This window comes from Festucalex cinctus, chromosome 17, assembly GCF_051991245.1.
Source record: "Festucalex cinctus isolate MCC-2025b chromosome 17, RoL_Fcin_1.0, whole genome shotgun sequence".
Classification (NCBI taxonomy): domain Eukaryota; kingdom Metazoa; phylum Chordata; class Actinopteri; order Syngnathiformes; family Syngnathidae; genus Festucalex; species Festucalex cinctus.
The window spans coordinates 5350929-5374657 of NC_135427.1; the positions used below are offsets into that span (position 1 = coordinate 5350929).

The following is a 23729-nucleotide window of genomic DNA, read 5'->3' on the forward strand; positions in this document are numbered from 1 at the left end:
GGATACGGGTGTGTCGGAGTAGGGGAAATTTTTTCCCTCTGCTCCGACTCACCTGCTCCCAATTTTAATGCACCACACGCACACACTTGTATATACACTGGGTGGGGCCACATTCACGGTGTAAGGGTAGAGCTCGCCAGTCGGCGAGCTGGCGGACTCAGTAACAGGGTTAGGTGTCACTTGTACTCTGGCGTGACGACCGGGGCCTCTCCCCACCGGGCTCGGTGTTCTGGTGTCCCGCCTTCTCCCCTGGTGCTTCCTCCTCTGCTTCCCCCCTCCCGCCGCGGTGCAAATCTCGCGCGGCTGGAGGTGGGGTGGGCACATCTTCCCTCTCTGCGCTGCTGCCCGGTGCCGGTTTCCGGGGGGGGGTGGGGGGTTCTCGCGGGGGGCCGGGTTCGCGGGGGGGGGGGTGGCGGCCGTCGGGGGGGGGCGGCTTGTTTGGGGGGGGGGTGGAGGTATGGGTGGGTGGGGGGTTGGGTGCTGGGGGTCGGGGTGTGTTCGGGGGTTTGGGGGTCGGGGGTGGTGGGGCCTGGGTCGTGGTGGATGGCGGGTTTGGGTGGGGTGCGGGGGGGTCGTGGGGGGATGGGGGCTGGGGACCGGTGGGGCGCTGTGGGGGCCCGCTGGGCCTCGTTCTGCGGCCTTGGGCTCGGGGGTGTGGGCCGGGGCTGGGGCGGGGGTGTTCCGGGTATCTGGGTCGGCTCGCTGACCGGTGTCCGCTCGGGTGGCTTGGGGGTGGCCTTGGTGCTGCCGCGGCCTGGGGATTCCGGGGGGGGGTGGGGGGGGGGGGGGGGTGCTCGCTTTGCTGGACCGCGGTTGACGGCTTCTCTCTTTGGTGGTGGTCCTTATGCATGCCAGATCCGTCGCACCAGCATCTACTGAAACTCAACAGAAGTACCCTCTCCCTCCCACAGCCCCTTGAATCAGTTGGTGCTGGTGTCTGTGGTTCTCACTTTTCTTTATCTATCCTTCCCTCCTTCCTCTCTTTAGTTTTTCCTCTGGTCACTTGAGATCTTAATTTATTAGAAGTATGAGGTTTCTGGGGTTGGCATAAGACTCCGGTTTTGTAACCACGCAGGAGGGGTCTTGTTGGTGCTGGACTTCACTTTGATGGATTGGATGTACTGGCTTCTATTGATCTCACTCTGCCTTATCGATCCTTCCCTCCTTCCTCTCTTTAGTTTTTCCTCTGGGCTCTTGAGATCTCGCTAAATTTGCTGGAATTTAGAGGCTTCCGGGGTTGGCGTAAGACTTTGATTTTGTAATCATGGGGAAGGCAGGAAGTGTTTGGTCGGTGCTGGATGTCACTTTGATTTACCTTTCTTTTCTCTTTATTTCTTTTTTTTCTGACCTTTTCTCTGGTCTCCTGACCATTTAAATCTCACGACTCTGGCAAGATTCTGAAGTACCTGGTTAAGGCGAAGGGTAATGGGATATTTATAAGGTTTTAGGTGAATGAATGAGTATAAATTTATACGTATTTGCACGCACGCACGCAAACGCACGCAAACGCACACACGCAAACGCACGCACGCACGCAAACGCACGCACGCAAACGCACGCACACATACACACACACACAAAAAAAAAAAAAAAAAAAAAAAAAAAAAAAAAAAAAAAAGGAAAAGAGCAATGATGACAAGACGTTGAATCGGTAAGACTACCGAATGAACAATTCTGAGCTCTTCAAAAAAAAAAAAAAAAAAAAAAAAAAAAAAAAAAAAAAAAAAAAAAAAAAAAAAAGGAAATAACTAAAACTAAAATTCAAAAAACAATATTGTTACCGAAATAAAATAAAAATGAAAATGCTTTTTAAAAAACAAACTAACTGAAACTACATTTTATGTTTACAAAACTAACTAAAACTAATTATAGCAAACATGTCCGTTTTAGTCTTTGGTAATTAATTTAATGCATGAGCCTTTGGGGATGATTTTACATGAGATTTTTAATAGATTTATTTCGATATAAACCGAAATAATGACGTTTGAAAGTATGTCACACAGAAGTGACGTCATCTAGCAGCAGCCAATAAAAAAAAAGCACTTTCAGATGACGTCGCTCCCATGGTGTTTTTTTTTTTAAATATTGAGCATAAGTAATACACATTTAAAGAAAAAAAACTAATACTGAAACGAACAAAGCTAAAACTAAGCAACTTTAAAGAACTAAACAAATAAAAACTAACAGAACCACCCTGAAAACTAATAAAAACCTAACTAAAATGAAAAATTTCAAAAATATAATAACCCTACTGCCATATTACAAATGAATTGGTTTACAATACTGTAGCATTTTTCTCAATATGCAAAAGCACAAATAAATTTTGAACAATTTTTAGGACTAAACACAATATCTCTTAATAACATAATGTGGCCCTTGCGTCTGATTACTACTGATTTTCTCTATGTGGCCCTCAAATGAAAAAGTTTGGACACCCCTGGTATGAACGATGCACATTAGCAGGGATGCTACGATGCTTAAAAAAAAATAATAATAATAAAAAAATCATCCTGACAAATAACCTTAAAAGTGGCCCATCCTAGGTTATGTTTGCAGATATGTTGCAAATCTGAACAGGGCAAAATACCAACAATGGTGCAAAACATTCCTTATGTAACGCAATGCAAGGAAAAGAGCGAGCAGAAGGTCAAGGTCCTCCATCTTGCCATCTTATTCGAGTTGCCGTCTTCTATGTTTTTGCCGCTTTTATAACTTCTCCCCTTTCACTGCCTCCATCAATTTCGCTCCTCACAAAAACGCGGCGCTAGTACAGCGCAGCCGCGAGCTCCAGAGGCCGTTTGTCAAGCGCCGATGAATGCTGCGGCCCTCCCACAAGCAAGCATCCCACCCGACAATCCTTCCTTAGCTTTGCGAAACGGCTACAAAGCAGGAACGCTGGTTTTCCCCCATCCCGACGCAAGACGCGAGTGAGGTTACAACACTTCGGTCCGGTCGCATGTGCGCCATCGTGGCACGAATCCGCTCGCTTCCTTCCTTCCTTCCTTCCTTGGGGCGCAATGACACGCTTCTCCGTAAATTGCATTAGCGGCGGCCTTTGTCAACAGTCTGCTTCGCATCTGCCGCGCTTCCCCGACGCACACACGCTGGCAGCATATGTGCGTGTGGGTTAAGGGGAAGGGAAGAGGAGGAAACCGAAAGCACGAAAAGGCCCTGTGCCCGTTCTAAATATAAGCCAGGCAGGGTTTGCCAAAAGCAGCACTTGATTTTTTTATTTTTTTTTCCTCCTCCTCCCTCTTATTTTGTCTGTTCTAAATTAGACCTGGGCTGCGGAGCGGCTGCCGCTGGTGTTGCAGAGTGAGGCTACACTGCCTCCCAGGGGGCCCGTCGCCGCACAGAGCCTCCTTTTTAAAGCAGCACTAACAGCCGACGCCGCTTCTCTTATGGGCTACGCTGCCATTAGCGCACTTCATTATGTGATTGGATTTGCTTCAGCTGGGAAAAACTTAAGCCAGAAAAGAGCAGGTAGCAAAAATATATGAGATCAAATACTGTACTTAGACTGGGCCATTTATTTAACCAGGGATGGGCAAAATGGTGTTTTATTTTTTAAAAATTGGACCATAACAAAACCTCCCGAACCAAGATTTAAAAGATGCAAACACGACATGAAGCATCGGGCTTGTGGTTGTTTTTGTGGCCTTCCACAATGTAGAGAGAATTTTGGAATAGCATTCAGTTTATAAAAAAAAAAAAAAAGTCTCATGAAAAATGTCAGGAAAAGCTTCCTAGAACATCAGAGCTTTATTTGGGGGTAACCAGAGGCACTTTAAATGGTGGCAGGTGAGAACATAACTCTTAAATGTGATTTTTAATTATGAGTGAATGGGTGGTTAATTTTGAAAACCGCCCACATTCTCGTTATAAGAGGGTGTGTACACTTACGCAACCATGTTGTTTTAGTTGTTTGGTTTTGGTTCCTCTATCAAAAAGATTTTAATATAAAAAGTTGTTGAGGTTATAGGTCAGACTAATGGTATGTGACGTATGGTATTTTGTCATGGGGTGTGTAGACTTTTTTTTTTTTTTTTATATCCAGTGTATGTAAAAATATCTGGATCAAAAATGTATTATTTAATAAAAAAAAAATATCTAAGTATTTTTTATTTTATTATTTATGGCTAGTTTGTATTTTTTTTATTCAGGATTATTATTATTTTATTTATTTTTTTCACTACCGTAATTTACTTTAATCGCATTTAATGTATATACTGTTTGTAATGTTTCATTTTACTAATATATTTTGTTGATTATTAACTAATTATTTAATTAAAAAAATGTGTAACTCATTTTAGGTTGAGAAAAATGAAAGCAACTAATATTTCCATATTACTTAGAGGGCTGAATTATTATTATTATTATTTTTTTTAAACAGGGTCATATTTTTCCGAATGTGAATGATGTAAAAAATAAAAATAAAAAAATTAATTAAAGAGATGCCATTAGAACATATTCAGACCCTGCTGAACAAACCCGGCTGTGCGGCTTAAAGAAACGTGACCGCGTTAGCCTGCTACTTCACTCGTGTTGACATTATGGCCAAGTGGGCAGTGTCATTTCAGAACCAGCAGATGGCGCTTTCTTTACTTTACATTTTAATGCGGATTATTCAATCCGGTTTCGTGGCTGCTACAAACAAACTGGACATTATTTATTTGTCCTATCAGTTTTGGAGACAGTTGGCTGCACTTAGAGAAAAGGGGGTGAATAATTTCAGACACCCTATTTTTCAGTTATTTGTTCAATCTTATTCTTTATTTTATTTATTGTGACCTTGTAACATCTTCATAATGACTTCTGCCTAACAACACGTGTGCCTGAACAGAAAAAAAAAATTTCCTCACTATTTCCCCCTCTTTTTTGGTCTGTCCTGTTCTCCTTCAGCCCCCCCTCGGGCTGTCCATTAGCAGTAGCCAGGGGCTATCAATTGTTAAAAGCGTCGGTGCTGATGTCGTACCGGAAGACCACAGATGCATAAAATCGACATTCGGCACGCACACGTCCGCCAAGGAGGAACCTCTTCTTCTCTTCCTATCACGACAATCCCGCAACCTGGCTTCCCACTTTAAAGCGTGCCAGCTCGAGGCGCATGAACCGCAAAAGCTTTAACTCCTGGCGCATAAATACAATTTCCCGGAACGGATGGTGAAGTTATATCTTTCCTCGCTTCGCCATCAGGATGCTGTGTGTTGTGTGAGTGGAGGTTAAAAGACGTGTTGGTGTGGAATGGTGGCCACACAATGACCGCTGATGCAGCGTGTGGTCATGGTGCCCCCTGGTGGCATTTGTACAACTAATGTGCCTCAGAGTCCCATCTGGGGTGAGAAGTATTTAGTATAAATTTGAAATGTTTTAATTGTTGTCAGCCACTATGTTGCTAACGTCATCATCTCGCGTCTGTCTTTGCTTTTTTTGTAGGATTTTGGACTTCCGCCGCGTCCCTCCAGTGGCCGGCAGACTCGTCAACATGACCAAGGAGATCCGAGATGTCACGCGGGATAAAAAGCTCTGGCGGACGTTCTTCATATCGCCAGGTAGCGGACGCCTCGAATTCAAGCAAAGCAAAAAAAAAATAAAAAATGTCGATCATCTTCATTTAAAGTTAATTGTGAAATGATACGCGGGCACCGTTCATGAAATGGAGGGTAACTGCAAGCGCGCTGACGTCAAAGCACGGCAGTTAATGAGCTATGCAACTTTTTTGGTCACATGCAAGTGGGGGCGTCTCACGGGGCTGAATTTACTCACAGTCTCAGCAATTAATACAAGTCACTGAATCCCTCCAGGGGCCATTAATCTTGTCTGAACGTCCTTCCAAAATATGTGTGGCGTGAATTCTTAAAGAGCAAAAAGAGAGTGCAAGCACGAAGAACTGAATTGGACTACAACCATAAATTGTATTTGTTTTCTCATTATCATCACTCGCAAAGAAAACAGCAACACTATATTTCTATATATTGTTGTATTGTATTATTTACTATATATTAACTCACTGGTCCCTGAAGGCACAATTCTATGACGGAATAAAGCCTACATGACAAAGAGTGACTGGACAAAATAAGTGACTAATACAAGACCATAGCAAATGCATAGCAACTGGCAAGGTCATCATCATAAGGGACACAGAACGGCATAGCAACTGACTCTTCACTAGGGACATCTTAAGGGACATAAACTGCATAACCACAAACAAAATCATCATCATAAGTGACATGGAAACTGCATATCAACTGGCAATGTCATCATCGCTACTTGTGATCAGAAGGGACATAGCAACTGCATAACAACTGACAACACCATCATCACAAGGGCCAAATAAGGACTACCATAAGGGTCATTGCCAGATGCTTTGCCGTTTCTATGTCATCATTACGAGGGACATCATAAGGGACATAGCCACTACATAACTGACATCATCGTCATCACAAGGGACAGATCAGAACCATATCAAAAGGTACATAGAAACTGCATATCAACTGTCAGTGTCATCATCCCTAGGGAAATAAGGCATAGCAACTGCATAACTGACATCATCATTATCACAAGGGACACATAAGGACAATAACATCATTGGAGTCATTGTCAGCTGCTATGCAGTTTCTATGTCATCACTATAGACATCAGAAGGGACATAGCAACTGCATAACAACTGACATCATCATCATCATCATCATCACAAGGACCAGATAAGAACTGTAGCATCATAAGGGGCATAGAAACTGCATAGCAACTGACAATGTCATCATCTCTTGGGACATAAGGATCGTAGCAACTGCATAACAATCGACAATCCGACATCATATATATATCAACTTTCTAAACCTGTAATTTGTCCTTAGCCAACAATGTGTGTTTCTACGGCGAATGTTCGTACTACTGCTCGACGGAGCACGCTCTGTGCGGCAAGCCCGACCAGATCGAAGGATCCCTGGCCGCCTTCCTCCCGGACCTGGCCCTCGCCAAGCGCAAAACCTGGAGGAACCCGTGGAGACGCTCCTACCACAAACGCAAGAAGGCGGAGTAAGATGATTTGCACGTTGGCCATCTTAAGAAGAGAGGTCACAGGTGAGGACAAATAAATATGTTTTGACTTTTGTGATACTCAGATGGGAAGTTGACCCGGACTACTGTGAGGAGGTCAAACAGACTCCGCCCTATGACAGTGGGACGAGACTTCTGGACATCATGGACATGACCATCTTTGACTTCCTCATGGGTCAGTTGGATATGTTTGATTGAGATGACATAATTTACTATGTCACTCAAAAAAAATCATTTGTTATAGTTTGATTACTTACCGATTACTTATTAAATGTTTTAAGATGGTGAATTTTTGATTTGTTGTAATTCCCAATTCTTATGTAATTTCTGCATCAAAAATCATTTTGATTACTTACTGATTACTGATTTATTTTTATTTTTTTATGTTTACGTTTACTGTATTTCCCAAATCCTAGATACCGTAATTTCAATGTCAAGAAACATTTTTGTTTACTTATTATTACATTCCTAAATATGTGAATTTTTGTTTTCCCTGTGCTATAATTACCAATTTCTATGGAATTTCAATGTCAAAAATCATTTTGATTACTTACTAATTACTTTTTAGATTTTTTTTTTTTAGGGTGGCGAATTTTTGGTTTCTTTTTGCCATAATTACCAATTTCTATGTAATTTCCATGTTGAATATCATTTTTGATTAATTTGATTACTTATTAGAATTTTTTTTTTTTTTTTGAGATGGGGATTTTTTTTTTCTTTTGCTTCGATTACCAGTTTTCTGTGTAATTTCTGATAAAATTTTGTTTTGATTACTTACTACTGAATACTTATTTGATGATTTTTTTTTTTTTTTTTTTTTAAGTGTTCCTTGCTTCTTGATTCTAATTTATTGAGTTGCATACTGTACCATCTCTCTCACCTCTTTCCTGTTTCTGCCATTTGTTATGACAGGAAACATGGACCGGCACCATTATGAGACGTTTGAAAAGTTTGGAAACGAGACGTTCATCATCCACCTGGACAACGGCAGGGGGTGAGAACACTTTGCTTGTTGCAACAACATTCAGGTCACAGCCCTCTCGAATAGAAAAGTAGTGCTTTGCCGCCACATTGTGACATCTTTATGAATTTTTGGGGCGCGGCAATCGTACTCCGTTTGTAACGGCTGACCACAAACTCGAAAAAGGTTCTTGAAAAAGGCATTCAAGTACCGTTCCGGTTTCCCGGTCTGCAGGTTTGGAAAACACTCCCACGACGAGAAGTCCATTCTGGTGCCGCTGACGCAGTGCTGCCGGTAAAACTGATGCTTGTGGACCCGCGCGTCGGGAGTGTGCGCTTGAGCTAATGGCCTGGATTTTGTGCAGGGTCCGCAAGTCGACCCACTCGCGTCTGCAGCTGCTGGCTAAGGAGGAGTACAAGCTGTCCACCCTGGTGGCCGAATCCCTGCTGAGGGATCGTCTCAGCCCCGTCCTCATCCAGCCGCACCTGGACGCCATGGACCGACGACTGCGCCAGGTCAGCGCTTCCGCGCTCACTTTATGCATCGCGTCGTTTGGTGCGGCTGCGTTGAAATAGCATAGAAAAGTTTGTGCTTGGAGTTAAACTCGAAAGTAAACTCACAAAACAGGTGAAATATTCTTCCTACTAACATTAAAATGATTTTGTATTGTTTCCTACTTAGTAGTCTTAATTTCTTGATGGTGAATTTGGGGGTTTTGTATAATCCATAATCAAAATAAAATTAAAAACAAATTTATTCTTGTGAACCAATATTTCACTTTTTGAATTGAACTAGTATGCTTATTTTTAGTGTGATACAATAATTCAATGAGGTTCAAACAGTGATTCTCAAAGCATGGTACAATCACCACTGATATGCTGGCGCCCTCTAGTGGTATGTAAAAAAAAAAATCACTCAAAAAAATAACTTTAATATACATAGGCTATGTATGATTTTTTTTTTTATTTTATTTACATTTATGTGCAATACATTTTTTATGTGGCCATTATTTCAGTATTTTCTTATTGTATGTTTTTACATATTTGCAGTGGCTTTCAATAATTAAAATCAGTAGCTTTACTTTTTTCTCTCCCCTAGAATAAAATCTTTTTTTTTTTTTTTTTTTTTTTTTTTTTTTTTTTTTTTTTTTTTACTAACACTAAATTCTACTACATTACTATATTTTAATGTTGCCCAAAATGGGACTTGTTTTATGTATTTATTTATTAATGTATTTGTGTATTTTTACCACTATCGACCATTTGGGTTTGGCATAAAAAATAATAATTTAATTGATGATACTGACTGTCATATCAAAAATTTAGCAGCACAGTATTACATATTACTTGTTTTTCTCTACTTATTTCTTTTTTTTTTTTTTTTTTTTTTTAAACGTTTGTATAATTTTACCATTTAATTCTGATTCTTCCTGTGACACTAATGCTCCCATAAAGTAACAAAGAGCTTTGTTGGAAAAAAACAACTGAAAAGTAATTTAGATGTATTGGAAAACAAATAGTTGAGCACCATTTACCACTATTTACTTTGACAATTTTCCACTGTGCTGCCTAGAATCAGTTTACGATATAATACCATACAAATTAGGATTAAGATTTTGTTCTACTGTATCAACATTCACTCTATCACTGTTATTTTTTTCTTCAGGTTCTGCAGGTTGTGGCGGAATGCATCGAAAAGGAGGGCCACAGTGACGTGGTGGAGGACGACCTCCAAGGCAGCCAATGGACAGAGCAGAGCGGGCCGCGGATGAGGTAGCCGGCGTGGGGGACGTCCTCCGCGTCGGATGGAACTCGAGCTCGGAGGCTTCCGATCGCCTCCCGATGCCGCGTGAGCGCTTTGGCGCCAGGTTTTGCTGAAGGTCAGAGCCGAGCTGGACGGCAGGTAACGACAGTTGGTTGATCCGGGATGGGACCGTTAACTTGACGACTCGGACCGCCTCGGCGCTTCAAAACTGATGTAGGATAGTTTCGACCGCAGCCGGACTCGTTCTCCTTCTGGACCTTTTTTTGAATTCAGTGAATTCCGATGGGGGACTTGTCGATATTCTGCGAGCTGACAAACGTGTTTCTACGTACCGATGACATCACAAATGTTCAATTGAGTTGCCGTGGAGGAGGAGCTGATTGTTTTTGTCATCTTCAAAATACAAAAAAAAAAAAAGTTGCGTTTACAGGAGAAGAATTTATCTGCTATTTTATTTCTTATCAAAGCTCTTTGGGGTTGAAATAATTTTAATTGGAGTGCAGGTTAACTCCTGAATTTGTCCATGAATATTAACCCATAAATGTCTTGGCGAGAGTATTTATTGAAACCCGTATTTATTGTTTGAAATCAAATAGGTACAAAATCAGCCTCAAAAAAATAACATCTTAGTGATGTACTTTCTTATGTGTCCCACAAGAGGTCGCAATTGTGCCCAAAGCAAGCAGGTAGGCTACCACGAAATCGGGAAGAACATGTTTACACTTGAGTTTGTGTCATTTAACTCTCAACTGCTGTCTTATTTGTATCACCAGTCACAACATTAGGTACACTCGCACCATGTAATTAACTCCCATTACAAGGGCTGTGTCGAATACGATGTTAATATTTGACGTTGTATTGTTTGCAGGTGTACCTAATATTGTGGCCGGGTGAATGTAAATGGTACCAAAAAAAGCCAAATGTTCCTGTTTTGTTCAGTTTGTTTGTTTTGTCCTACATAATTGATGTCCAGATGTTGCTGTCGGCGAGATATTATTTTTTCGGGGGTGTACATTTTATCCATCAACAACAGCTTTGACGGCCGAGCTGTGGGTCGACTTCCGTCATTGGCTCAAATTTAATATATATCATAGGGAAATCTAGTGCCTGTGCAATGATAGAAACTTGAATGTGTGGATTCATACGGCCGAAAGCTTTCGCTTCCTCCTTGAGACGCGTACAGAGAAGATGTGCGAGTGTGTGTCTGTTCGACCAAAAAAAGCTTTTATACAAGTCCTGTGTCAATAATTTGTGTGTGCGTGAGAGAGGATCATCAACAGGACATTGTTTCTGTGGATTTTTTTGTTGTTGTTGTTCATTTCTTTGCATTATGGTTAAAGTGCAATAAAACAAAATAAACATAAACCAAAGTCTTCTTTATTTCTCACAGGATTATTTGTTTAAAAATACATACATAATAGAATAACGCGAAATACGTCCAGCAATTATTTGAATTTCCGGGTGATGCCGCAAGATGGCGGCAAAAGACGGTTTTGCGCTAGCAACAAGCTACCACTAGATGGCGCCAAAGCAATGCTGTTATGTCAGAACTACTGTACGTGGGGGGTTCACTGCTGTGTACGTTTTGTAACATTTTTGTTTGCTGTGCTTATTAATTTTTGTTTATGGAAAATATGTGCGCTGGATAAAGTATCATCTCTTAAAGATAAACACAAAGTGAGCCCAAATCAGAGTAATATAAGAAGTTATGGTGGTATTGCATAGTTGACTGAAAAATGGCCATCAGACCCAGAAATAAAGTTCCCTGTGCTCTATTATGTTTTGATAACTTTTTAGTTTTTATCATTCCACCGCACAAATTAAGTCATGAATAGAGGAGGCGGAGCCGGACAAGTAATGTCTGCATCCAGCCGCAGACAGGCCACCAGGAAGCATCGTCATGGGAACGAGTCGTGACGATGCTTATCAGCGCTCACCTCCAAAACCGCTTGGGTCAACCAAATGATTCGCCAATGATTTGGTGGTGCAAAGTGTGTGTTTGTGTCAAAGCGAAACATCACAATTCCGTGCTTAATTGTTTAGGGATGTAACGATATCCAAACGTCACGATACGATATCACGATATGAAGCTTTCACGTTATCACGACATTGTGGGGAGGTCATATTGTTTAAAAAAAAAAAAAAAAAAAAAAATCACAATATTATGCTTTTGTGCATAGCATCAATGTTATTTGATTATTATGATTATTATTATGTTATGTTGTTAATGCACGCACACGTTGAGTTCGTCCACATATTGACTTGCTTCACAGGCATATTTACGTTCTCCGTCATCTGAAAATTAGTGTAGATTTTAAACATAGAAAGGCCAAAACATGCCTTGCGAAAATTAAACTGCACTAAAAAAAAAAAAAAAACTAGCCACCAGAGGGTGCTGGAACTGCACAAATATGGTGAACATGACGCCGATGATATTGTGGCAGTTTTAATAATCACGATCTCACGATATTGCCCTTATCGTTACGTCCCTAGTCCAAAATAATCTCTGAGTCGTCGTGTCCTGCACCAACGGGGCCCACACACGGAGGCCCTCGCAGACCTCGGGGGTGTTTTCCCCGCCTCGGCCGCCTCACGGGACCCGTCCAATTGCTCCGTTTTCAGAGTCCCTCAAAAATAGCCCCCCCCCCCCCCCCCCCCCCATCCTTATTTTATAGACACGGAAACAATTTACGGTCATTATAGATCATTACAGATAGCATCTCCAAAACTTCCCGTTGTTGACTAAATGTCTACCAGAGTGGACGCGCGCACACATACACACGATCCGGTCCAAAGAGTTTTCGAGGAGGAAAAGGAAAACAAAGATGCAAAGGGTTTGTTTGTTGGTTTAGGCTTAGCAGGTTTAACGACAGCGGCCGAGATGAAGACTATAAAAAGAATGAAAATAAAACATAAAAGCAGCTTGCAAGGAACAGTGGACCACCCAGAATCTTCTTCGGGGAGTGTTTTTCTTTCCCCTCAGATAAAGCAGGCTGCTACTGTCAGACGGTCGGGACTCACGACTGTATATTCGGCAGAATTACATTGGTTGGACAAGTGTAAAAAAAAAAAAAACAAGGAATTTGTCTTCAGAGTCGCAACATATACGAGAAACACGAAAAATAAAAACGACCAACAGATGGAGATAAAACGGGAAGACTGGAGGTCCGCTAATTAGCGTCCCCAGATTCTTAGGTGGAATAAATGGAAACATGGGGGAAAAAATAACAAGGCCCACTTGTTTCATGACATGATCAATGTCGACTAGAAAAATTAAGAAATGATGATGGATGCCCCAGAACAACCCCCCCCCAACCCCCCCCATCCTAAATTGACGTCAATGCTCTGTCAAGTTCTTCAACACTGAATTTATCAAAACTGGATTTAATGGCTGTTGGAAATGTTTTGTAAATTCCAAAATGCTCTTGTGCATTGTACTGTAATACTTTTTTTTTTTTCTTCATTAATTTAGCTGTTTCATTATTTCTTGAAATAATTGGCTATTTGGTTTTGTTGCAAATCTCCACCAAAAAAACAAAATGAGATGACTGTAGGGGTAAATATATTAAAAATGTACATTGCACTGCAATATCTTTTTCGTTTGTTTGATTTATTTTTTTAAACATTAATTTAGCTGTTGATTTAGCTGTTTTTTAATTAATTAAAAAATTATTTGTCTATTTGATTTTGGTGGAAATCCCCCAGCCCCAAAAAACAAAATGAGATAGGATACGTTTGGAAGTTTGTAAAATACAAAATGCAATTGAACATTTACATTGTTTTGCAATTATTAATTTAGCTGTTAGTTTAGTTATTTTTTAATTACTTTATTAATTAATTGGCTCTTTGATTTTGTTGGAAATCCCCCCAAAATGAAGAAAATAAGATGACCGTGGGGAACATTTGGAAGTTTGTCCAATACAAAATGTTGTTGAGCATTAACATTGCACTGCAATTCTGTTTTTGCATTAATTTAGCTGTTCCTTGATGATTTCATGAAATAACTGCCCATTTCATTTCCATGGGGTCAAAACTGAGAGGGAGGTGGAGCAGCAACCATTTCTGGAGATCATCTGGGGCAAGACGGAGAAAAGGAGGAGGACGAGGAGGAGGGGGGTGTCGAGGATGTTGAGGGGGTCTGCAGCAGCAGCAGGAGGAGGAGGAGGAGGAGGCCATCGGCAGGCGAGCTCCCAGTGGACGTCTGCCGGCTGAGCAGAGCAGCAGGAGAAGAAGGAGAAGGTGAAACTTTTTGTTTTTGTTTGTTTGTTTATTTTGGTGGTGGTGGGGGGGTGATCACACAACAAGCGAAGACATGTTTGACACTTCTCACTATCCGTTCAACTGTTTCAACTATGATGGAGACGCGTACGCTTCCTGTAGCACGGACCAAGAGAAGAAGATGTGTCGGCCCGCCTACAGGTAGGAAAGAGTATCACTTAAAAAAAAAAAAAAAAAAAAAAAAAGGAAAGTATCACTTCGCTTTGCTCTTCTATTCGCTTTGCTTCTATATTTTTAAAAAAAAATATCTCAAGGCATTTTTCATGAAGTGTTATTTACTACCTTGTCACAAAATAGGCTTGAAGTCGTTTATCAATTATTAAACAATACTGTCCAAATTATGTTAAAATATGACGCACTCAATATTGATGACGCAATGTAAGCAAAGTCACTCATGTGTCAGAAAATTTGAATATTGTGATAAAGTCCTTTATTTTCTGTAATGCAATTAAAAATGTCATACATTCTGGATTCATTACAAATCAACTGAAATATTGCAAGACTTTTGTTTTAATATTGCTGATTATGACTTTTTTTTTTTTTTTTTTTTTTTGAACTTGGTCTAAGGAAATATTCTAATATTTTGAGATAGGATATTTGAGTTTACTTTACTAACTGTAAGCCATAATCAGCAATATGAAAATAATAAAACTCTTGCAATATTTTAGTTGATTTGTAATAAATCAAGAATGTATGACTTTTTTTTTTTTTTTTTTATTACAGAAAATAAAAAACTTTATCACCATATTCTAATTTTCTGAGACAGTCGTGTATATTTGAAGGTTAGCCTGTTATACGCATTAATAAAGAGATGTAAGTATACTACAAATTAGTTAATCTTTTTTTTTTTAGAATTGGTTTTACATAAGAAAAATTGAAAAAAATATTTTTTCCTTATGTTACAGTAGTGCGATATTTTACAGAATGCAAAATATAAGACTCGAAAAATTCTGTTTCCTTTAATTAGAGAAATTATTTAAAAGAAATGAACATTGAATGATTGAACAGATTATTTTACATTTTGATAGCTTTAAAATACCTAAAATGTTTGCTTCTTATTATGTATTTGACATGACTGACTCGACAGTATTTTTTTTTTTTTCCAAGATATTGTGTACATTCTTTTGGTTGTTATATAGCTTAAGAACGTAAAATTAATGTAACACGCATAATCATGTCATATTTTATCAATTATTTATCACATCTAAAATGAATTCGGTATATTTCAGAGCCAGTTGAATTATAATCTGAATATTGAAGAATTTATGGAAATAATTAAAAATAAATAAATGCTAATATATTTATTTATTCATTCATTAATTTCGAGGTATCACTAGTCTTTGCATTTTACATGCCGAATTTTAATGAAAAATAATATTTAATAATAATATGATATTAATATTTGAGAATGATATAATATTATAAAAATAATGTTAATAATAATCTAATATTTTAATCCTCTCATGAACTGATCATTCCAAAAGAATTGGAACCTTTACCATATTAGCTAATCGTACCTTTTTTTTTGCGGTTGCGTCAGCTACATCGCCCTGATCGCCATGGCGATCCAACAGAGCCCCGAGCAGCGGGTCACGCTGTCGGGCATTTACGAGTTCATCATGCGGAGGTTCCCGTACTACCGCTCCAATCAGAGAGCCTGGCAGAACTCCATCAGGCATAACCTGTCGCTCAACAGCTGCTTCATCAAGGTGGGTGACATATTATTTGGTTCATGCAGAATTACGGAGGTTTAAAGCGTCTCGCTGTTGCCTCGCAGGTCCCCAGGACGGAGGGAAACGAGAAAGGCAAAGGCAACTTTTGGACTTTTGCCAGCGGGTGCGAGTCCATGCTTGACCTCTTCGAGAACGGCAACTTCCGGCGTCGCAGGCGCCGGCGCCACATGAAAATTGGCCTGCGCGACGCCGCGGGGGAGGACGCTCGGCTCCGGCCCGCCGCCGAGAGCCCCGGCAAGCGGCGCGCGCCCGCCGTCCGTCGGCCCGACGCCGACCTTTGCCCTTTGAACCCCCGCGGGCCCGGGCCGCGCCCCGCGCCGAACGCCCTCGCCCCCAAACCCGAGTCGGAGATCAAGTTCAGCATCGACTACATCCTGTCCACCCCGGACCCGCCCGCGTCTGGGCTCAGGTCCTCCCACTTGGGCCCGGCGGGACCACCCGTTCGCGTTCTGGAGCCCCAACATCTGAACTTGCACTTCTGGACCCTGTGAGGGTCCGCTCGGGAGCAAACTGTGAGGATTTGTTGGAAGACATTTAAACACTCATTTTGCCTGCACTCTAAAAAACAGTTGGGTCAAAAATGGAGCCATCCTTTACTTGGGTCTATTTGACCCAACTTTAACTCAAGAAATTGGTCTTTTAGTGTCAAACAAATTATAAATATTGTCATATCGTCTACTTGTGTCATAAAATTGGCTCATTTTGTATAAAACAACCCAGAAAATTGGGTCAAATTGACCCATAAAGTGGATCGGTTCATTTTTGATCCAAAATTGGGTTACTTTTGACCCAACTGTTTATTTTTAGAATGTACATTCACAAATAAAAATATATAACTACTAGCAGTACATACATAACGCTAACCTATCAGATCTTAAATAATAGTTAACATCTGGTGACAGTACTGAGACTTCAATGTGTTGGGACAAATTAAAACTTGTAAAATCACACAAGCTGAGCCTTATTTTATCTTCAAATCAACTATTTTTCCAGAACCGGTCATAGAATATTCATGCTATTTATTTCTGAAGCTTAAAAGTCAAAACTAAAAAATATTCTGATTAATATTATGTTTGTTGTATATGAATTAAGCAGCAAAATCCACTCATTTTATCCATCTCAGGGGGGGGGGGGCATTTTGTCACTTGCTGTCGACTGAAAATGACATCACAGTTCCTAAGCAAGTGGCAAAATGGCCGCCCCCTGAGATGGATAAAAGGAGTGGATTTTGCTGCCTAAATCATATTCCATAAACACAATATTGATCAGAATACCTTGTTTAGACACCTCGTAATAAACATAAATTACCGTTTATGGCGGCATTCATTAGGATTTTAGAAGACGTCATTAAACGTTTTTGGTGGTCAAAGTGTTAATCATTTTTCTCAGAGGTTAAAGAACATATTGAGTACTCTTATCGTGCCCATCTGACTCTGTACCGATGCTGCATCGTTTATATTCATTCCGATGTTTAACAGGCTGTTGCACCTCAACGTACTGTACATGCTATTTAGCATTAGCATGAATGTAGCGGACTGAAAGGCGAGCCCGCCTATGTGGTTATGTCAAATACACCTCTTTATGTTTAGTTTGAGAGTAAACTTCAACTCAAAGTGGCAATAAACAGCTTCAAGCCTTTTTTTATTTATTTAAAGAAGCGAGCGCACACAACGTTGTAAAACGCACAACAGCAGCAGCTCAGAGTTAGCATGTAGCGCCACATGACGGCGCTCTCACTGGCCCCGCCTCCTGCCTTAAATTCCTTCTTTGCCGTTGACCTTTGGAAATCCCGATTGACTGACGCTCAAATTCTAATCCACTCGCTCCTTATTTATAACACATTATAATGCACCTTTTTTTGCTAATGAAAAAAAAAAGAAAAGAAAACAACAAAAAAAACATATTTCCGGACGTGAGGGAGATCAATCATACTTGTGTGCCGCTGTAGGGACATTTTTCAATTTAACCTTTTATATAATGTGTTGACTACATCGGAGAACACACTTAACATGAGTGGCATTTAATATAGCATAACACTTGCAAGGTGAGGCCCAGATGTGACCCTATTTAAATAGTGAGGGGGGGGGGGGTGCTTTGGAGCTTTAACAACACCCCTCCCCCTTTTCCCACTACACACCAACAAACCACTGATGCTATTCTAATTAAACACCTTTGCAAATGCCCCTCATCGATCTGTGAGATTTTTTATTATTATTATTATTATTTTTTTATTAAGCGTGAGGTGCCCCCCAGCAAACGTCTGCAGCAGCGCCAGCGTTTATGGATCAGCAAGTTTCCATTAAGAAAAGTTGTTGATGTCGAATAGCGGGGCCACGCCGTGGATATATTTGGCTAAATTAACTTAGCATAAAAAATAAAAAATAAAAAAAAAGTGCTCCGAGGCTACTGGGCCAACTAGAAAAGCGAAAAGTCACTCTTACGTTTTGCTGCCGGGAGAGATTGTTGAGGTACTGGGCTATTAACTCATTCACTGCCATTGACGGAAAAAGTCGTCTATGTCAAAGCTTTTGCTGGACTGGCAGTGAATGTGTTAAATAACAAATTACACTCCCTTCACGTCTTAATTTGGAGCCAGTGGTTCATAATTGCTGACGCCGACCACGTTTCTCTTTTTTTTTTTTTTTTTTTTTTTTGAAAAGATGTTGATCACGTCAATAATGTGGAACATGAGCAGCTTTGGATGCAGTGTTGCAAGTCGGATTGCATTGAGAAAGTCACTGATGTGAGACGTTAATAAAATCCTAAACACAAATGGGTCGTTTACTTTCAGGTGATTACAATGACGCTGTGTCAGCGCTGGGAAGGATAAATATTTGGCAATTATTTATATTTGTTGTGATGAGAATGTTTCCATCATGAGGCTAAATGGTGCAGTTGCATTTGCAGTCTTGTGTTTAGCGTTAGCTAAAGTAATAACGCAACCATTAGTCACCAAATTAAATTGGTTCTAAATAGTTCCTGGCAATAATGTATTGTATATTTGATTTTCAGAAAAACTCCAGATTAATTTTATTTTTTTAAATTATTTTTTTTTAAATCTGGCCACCCTAAAGAGAATTTTGTAAATTTGATATTACGTTTGGAAACGTATACTAAAAAATAGTTTGTTTGTTTTTTTTTAAATAGATTTAAATACACATTGATTTTCTTGTTTGTTGTCTGGAGCGAATAAGAAAGAGTCTAATAAAAGCTTTAATTTCATTCTCTCCGGTAGTTGTCACTGACAGCATTTCTTATACTGACCAGGAGATGGCGATAGCGTGTCACCAAGTCTGGTCATATGAAGAAGCCTATTAAAAAAAATATATATAAAAATCCACAAATAAAAAAGATTACTACCTGTCAGTTTTTTTTTGTTTTTTTTTAACAACGTAAGGTTTATTTCCTAATATAACCGTAGCACGTAAGCACTTAGTAGTGACGTAAAAAAAAAAAAACATTTTCCTTTACTTCAACAATAGGTAGGCTACGTCATGGGTAAAGAATATATACGTTATAATATTCATTATGTGCCGCCAGCTAATGATCTTTATTGAAATAGCTGTGAGTCTTTCTCACAAACAGGCACACATGCATGACATTTAACATTAAGTGGGAGGTGCAACCTGCAGTCCAGTAATGGAATGCGAAAAATCAACTCAGCATGTCCATCAATGGCCGCTGGGTGACGTGTTTACATTTTTTTTATTTTTTTTTTTACTTTTGATTTGTAATGGAAATCCTGCGGCGGTTGGTTGGCGACAGAGCACAAATGTGACCGAGAGTGACTGGAAGGCTTTTTATGAATAAAATAGAAAAATGTGTGACATTTAAATCAAAATACAGCTTGAATATATGCCAAAATTTTGTTTAAATTTGCCGGCTTGGGTGGTAAACAGACCAACGACGCAAACGTGAACTGAAAATTTCAAAATGTAAATGGTGATACACGAATTGTACCGTTTTACATTAAATGAATGCAGTTTAATAAGAAGTTTTAACGCGTCCCGCATTAAGATTAAGTTCTATGTTGCACCACGACAACATTGCACTTACATGCAATGCAACTACACTGCACACATTTCTCCCACTTGGGATGATGTCACTGTCCAGTACTTTTTGTCACAACTTTCCGATCATTTGCTTGTTCCCCACCTGGGAGACCACGCGTGTTTGTATGAGTGAGTGAAAAAACAATAAAGAAAAAAAAAAAAAAGTCTTAGTATACATGGTCATTTTTTTTATTTAAAAAAAGCCTTACGAAACGTGGTCATTTTTTTAATAGTTTAAAAAAAAAAAGCCTTAGTATACATTTTCATTCACACAAAAAAAAGCCTTGATATACATGGTCATTTTTTATTTAAAAAAAAGCCTTACTATACATCGTCTTTTTTTTTATTTAAAAAAAAAAGCCTTACTTTACATGGTAAATCTTTTTTATTTAAAAAAAGCCTTACTATACATGGTCATTTTTTGTTTGAAAAAAAAAGCCTTACTATACATGGTCATTTTTTGTTAGAAAAAAAAAAGCCTTACTATATATTTTTTTGATAGAAAAAAAGCCTTACTATACATGGTCGGTTTTTTGTCAAAAAAAAAAGCCTTACTATACATGGTCGTTTTTTTGTCGGAAAAAAAAGCCTTACTATACATGGTCGTTTTTTTGTCGGAAAAAAAAGCCTTACTATACATGGTAGTTTTTTTGTCGAAAAAAAAAAGCCTTACTATACATGGTCGTTTTTTTGTCGGAAAAAAAAAAGCCTTACTATACATTGTCGGTTTTTTTTGTTGGAAAAAAAAGCCTTACTATACATGGTCGTTTTTATGTCAGAAAAAAAAGCCTTACTATACATGGTCGTTTTTTTGTCGGAAAAAAAGACTAACTATACATGGTCGTTTTTTTGTCCGAAAAAAAAGCCTTACTATACATGGTCGTTTTTTTGTCGGAAAAAAAAAGCCTTACTATATACATGGTCGTTTTTTTGTTGGAAAAAAAAGCCTTACTATACATGGTCGTTTTTTTGTCAAAAAAAAAAAGCCTTACTATACATGGTCGTTTTTTTGTCGGAAAAAAAAAAGCCTTACTATACATTGTCGGGTTTTTTTGTCGGAAAAAAAAGCCTTACTATACATGGTCGTTTTTATGTCAGAAAAAAAAACCTTACTATACATGGTCGTTTTTTTTGGTTGGAAAAAAAAGCCTTACTATACATGGTCGTTTTTTTGTCGGAAAAAAAAGCCTTACTATACATGGTCGTTTTTTTGTCGGGAAAAAAAAGCCTTACTATACATGGTCGTTTTTTTGTCGGTAAAAAAAAGCCTTACTATACATGGTCGTTTTTTTGTCGGAAAAAAAGCCTTACTATACATGGTCATTTTTTTTGTCGGAAAAAAAAAAAGCCTTACTATACATGGTCGTTTTTTTGTCGGAAAAAAAAGCCTTACTATACATGGTCGTTTTTTTGTCAGAAAAAAAAGCCTTACTATACATGGTCGTTTTTTTGTCAGAAAAAAAAGCCTTACTATACATGGTCGTTTTTTTGTCGATAAAAAAAAGCCTTACTATACATGGTCATTTGGTTAGACTCAGCGTGGGATCGAACCCGCAACCTACGTGTCTGAGGGTAGACAATCTACCACTAGACCACGGGGCTGTTAGCCTGTTTACTGGAAAGAGGGGTAATGAGTTTAGTAAGTATGACTAGGATTTAAAAAAAAAAAAAAAAAAAAAAAACCCTTACTATACATGGTCGTTTTTTTGTCAAAAAAAAAAAGCCTTACTATACATGGTCGTTTTTTTTGTCAAAAAAAAAGCCTTACTATACATTGTCGGTTTTTTTTGTCGGAAAAAAAAGCCTTACTATACATGGTCGTTTTTATGTCAGAAAAAAAAGCCTTACTATACATGGTCGTTTTTTTTATTTAAAAAAAGCCTTACGAAACGTGGTCATTTTTTTAATAGTTTAAAAAAAAAAAGCCTTAGTATACATTTTCATTCACACAAAAAAAAGCCTTGATATACATGGTCATTTTTTATTTAAAAAAAAGCCTTACTATACATCGTCTTTTTTTTTATTTTAAAAAAAAGCCTTACTATACATGGTAAATCTTTTTTATTTAAAAAAAGCCTTACTATACATGGTCATTTTTTGTTTGAAAAAAAAAAGCCTTACTATACATGGTCATTTTTTGTTAGAAAAAAAAAAGCCTTACTATATATTTTTTTGTTAGAAAAAAAGCCTTACTATACATGGTCGTTTTTTTGTCAAAAAAAAAAGCCTTACTATACATGGTCGTTTTTTTGTCGGAAAAAAAAGCCTTACTATACATGGTAGTTTTTTTGTCGAAAAAAAAAAGCCTTACTATACATGGTCGTTTTTTGTTTGAAAAAAAAAGCCTTACTATACATGGTCATTTTTTGTTAGAAAAAAAAAAGCCTTACTATATATTTTTTTGTTAGAAAAAAAGCCTTACTATACATGGTCGTTTTTTTGTCAAAAAAAAAAGCCTTACTATACATGGTCGTTTTTTTGTCGGAAAAAAAAGCCTTACTATACATGGTCGTTTTTTTGTCGGAAAAAAAAGCCTTACTATACATGGTAGTTTTTTTGTCGAAAAAAAAAAGCCTTACTATACATGGTCGTTTTTTTGTCGGAAAAAAAAAAGCCTTACTATACATTGTCGGTTTTTTTTGTTGGAAAAAAAAGCCTTACTATACATGGTCGTTTTTATGTCAGAAAAAAAAGCCTTACTATACATGGTCGTTTTTTTGTCGGAAAAAAAGACTAATTATACATGGTCGTTTTTTTGTCCGAAAAAAAAGCCTTACTATACATGGTCGTTTTTTTGTCGGAAAAAAAAAGCCTTACTATATACATGGTCGTTTTTTTGTTGGAAAAAAAAGCCTTACTATACATGGTCGTTTTTTTGTCAAAAAAAAAAAGCCTTACTATACATGGTCGTTTTTTTGTCGGAAAAAAAAAAGCCTTACTATACATTGTCGGTTTTTTTTGTCGGAAAAAAAAGCCTTACTATACATGGTCGTTTTTATGTCAGAAAAAAAAACCTTACTATACATGGTCGTTTTTTTTGGTTGGAAAAAAAAGCCTTACTATACATGGTCGTTTTTTTGTCGGAAAAAAAAGCCTTACTATACATGGTCGTTTTTTTGTCGGGAAAAAAAAGCCTTACTATACATGGTCGTTTTTTTGTCGGTAAAAAAAAGCCTTACTATACATGGTCGTTTTTTTGTCGGAAAAAAAGCCTTACTATACATGGTCATTTTTTTTGTCGGAAAAAAAAAAAGCCTTACTATACATGGTCGTTTTATTTATCGGAAAAAAATAGCCTTACTATACATGGTCATTTGGTTAGACTCAGCCTGGGATCGAACCCGCAACCTACGTGTCTGAGGGTAGACAATCTACCACTAGACCACGGGGCTGTTAGACTGTTTACTGGAAAGAGGGGTAATGAGTTTAGTAAGTATGACTAGGATTTAAAAAAAAAAAAAAAAAAAAAAAAAAAAAAAAGCCTTACTATACATGGTCGTTTTTTTGTCAAAAAAAAAAAAGCCTTACTATACATGGTCGTTTTTTTGTCGAAAAAAAAGCCTTACTATACATGGTCGTTTTTTTGTCGGAAAAAAAAGCCTTACTATACATGGTCGTTTTTTTGTCGGAAAAAAAAGCCTTACTATACATGGTCGTTTTTTTGTCGGAAAAAAAGCCTTACTATACATGGTCGTTTTTTTGTCAGAAAAAAAAGCCTTACTATACATGGTCGTTTTTTTGTCAAAAAAAAAAAGCCTTACTATACATGGTCGTTTTTTTGTCGAAAAAAAAAGCCTTACTATACATGGTCGTTTTTTTTGGTTGGAAAAAAAAGCCTTACTATACATGGTCGTTTTTTTGTCAGAAAAAAAAGCCTTACTA

At 38.5% G+C, this 23729-nt stretch overlaps 2 protein-coding genes across 6 annotated transcripts in view; both read left to right on the forward strand.

The window, feature by feature from the left end:
* fam20cb (FAM20C golgi associated secretory pathway kinase b) overlaps nt 1–11154 on the forward strand; it is a 117697-nt gene extending 106543 nt beyond the window's left edge. For all 5 annotated transcript variants that reach the window (XM_077502702.1, XM_077502700.1, XM_077502701.1 and 2 more), the window contains 7 exons: nt 5437–5552; nt 6858–7038; nt 7125–7234; nt 7972–8053; nt 8255–8314; nt 8385–8535; nt 9686–11154. In XM_077502702.1, the coding sequence (XP_077358828.1) occupies nt 5437–5552; nt 6858–7038; nt 7125–7234; nt 7972–8053; nt 8255–8314; nt 8385–8535; nt 9686–9796 (811 nt within the window). In that variant the 3' untranslated portion in view covers nt 9797–11154. The remainder of the gene's footprint in view (nt 1–5436; nt 5553–6857; nt 7039–7124; nt 7235–7971; nt 8054–8254; nt 8315–8384; nt 8536–9685) is intronic.
* A 2807-nt stretch (nt 11155–13961) lies between these two features.
* On the forward strand, nt 13962–16875 carry foxl3 (forkhead box L3). The gene is made up of 3 exons (XM_077503177.1): nt 13962–14203; nt 15603–15771; nt 15840–16875. The coding sequence occupies exons 1-3, from the start codon at nt 14097–14099 to the stop codon at nt 16284–16286; spliced, it is 723 nt and encodes a 240-aa protein (XP_077359303.1). The 5' UTR covers nt 13962–14096; the 3' UTR covers nt 16287–16875.
* The last annotated feature ends 6854 nt before the right edge of the window (nt 16876–23729 follow it).

What these genes read in the sequence shown, in the direction of transcription:
- foxl3 (XM_077503177.1), top strand. Translation starts at nt 14,097, where the DNA reads ATGTTTGACACTTCTCACTATCCGTTCAACTGTTTCAACTATGATGGA. An exon ending in ATGTGTCGGCCCGCCTACAG is followed by an intron (nt 14,204 to 15,602) that starts GTAGGAAAGAGT and finishes CGGTTGCGTCAG; the next exon opens with CTACATCGCCCTGATCGCCA. An exon ending in TCAACAGCTGCTTCATCAAG is followed by an intron (nt 15,772 to 15,839) that starts GTGGGTGACATA and finishes GTTGCCTCGCAG; the next exon opens with GTCCCCAGGACGGAGGGAAA.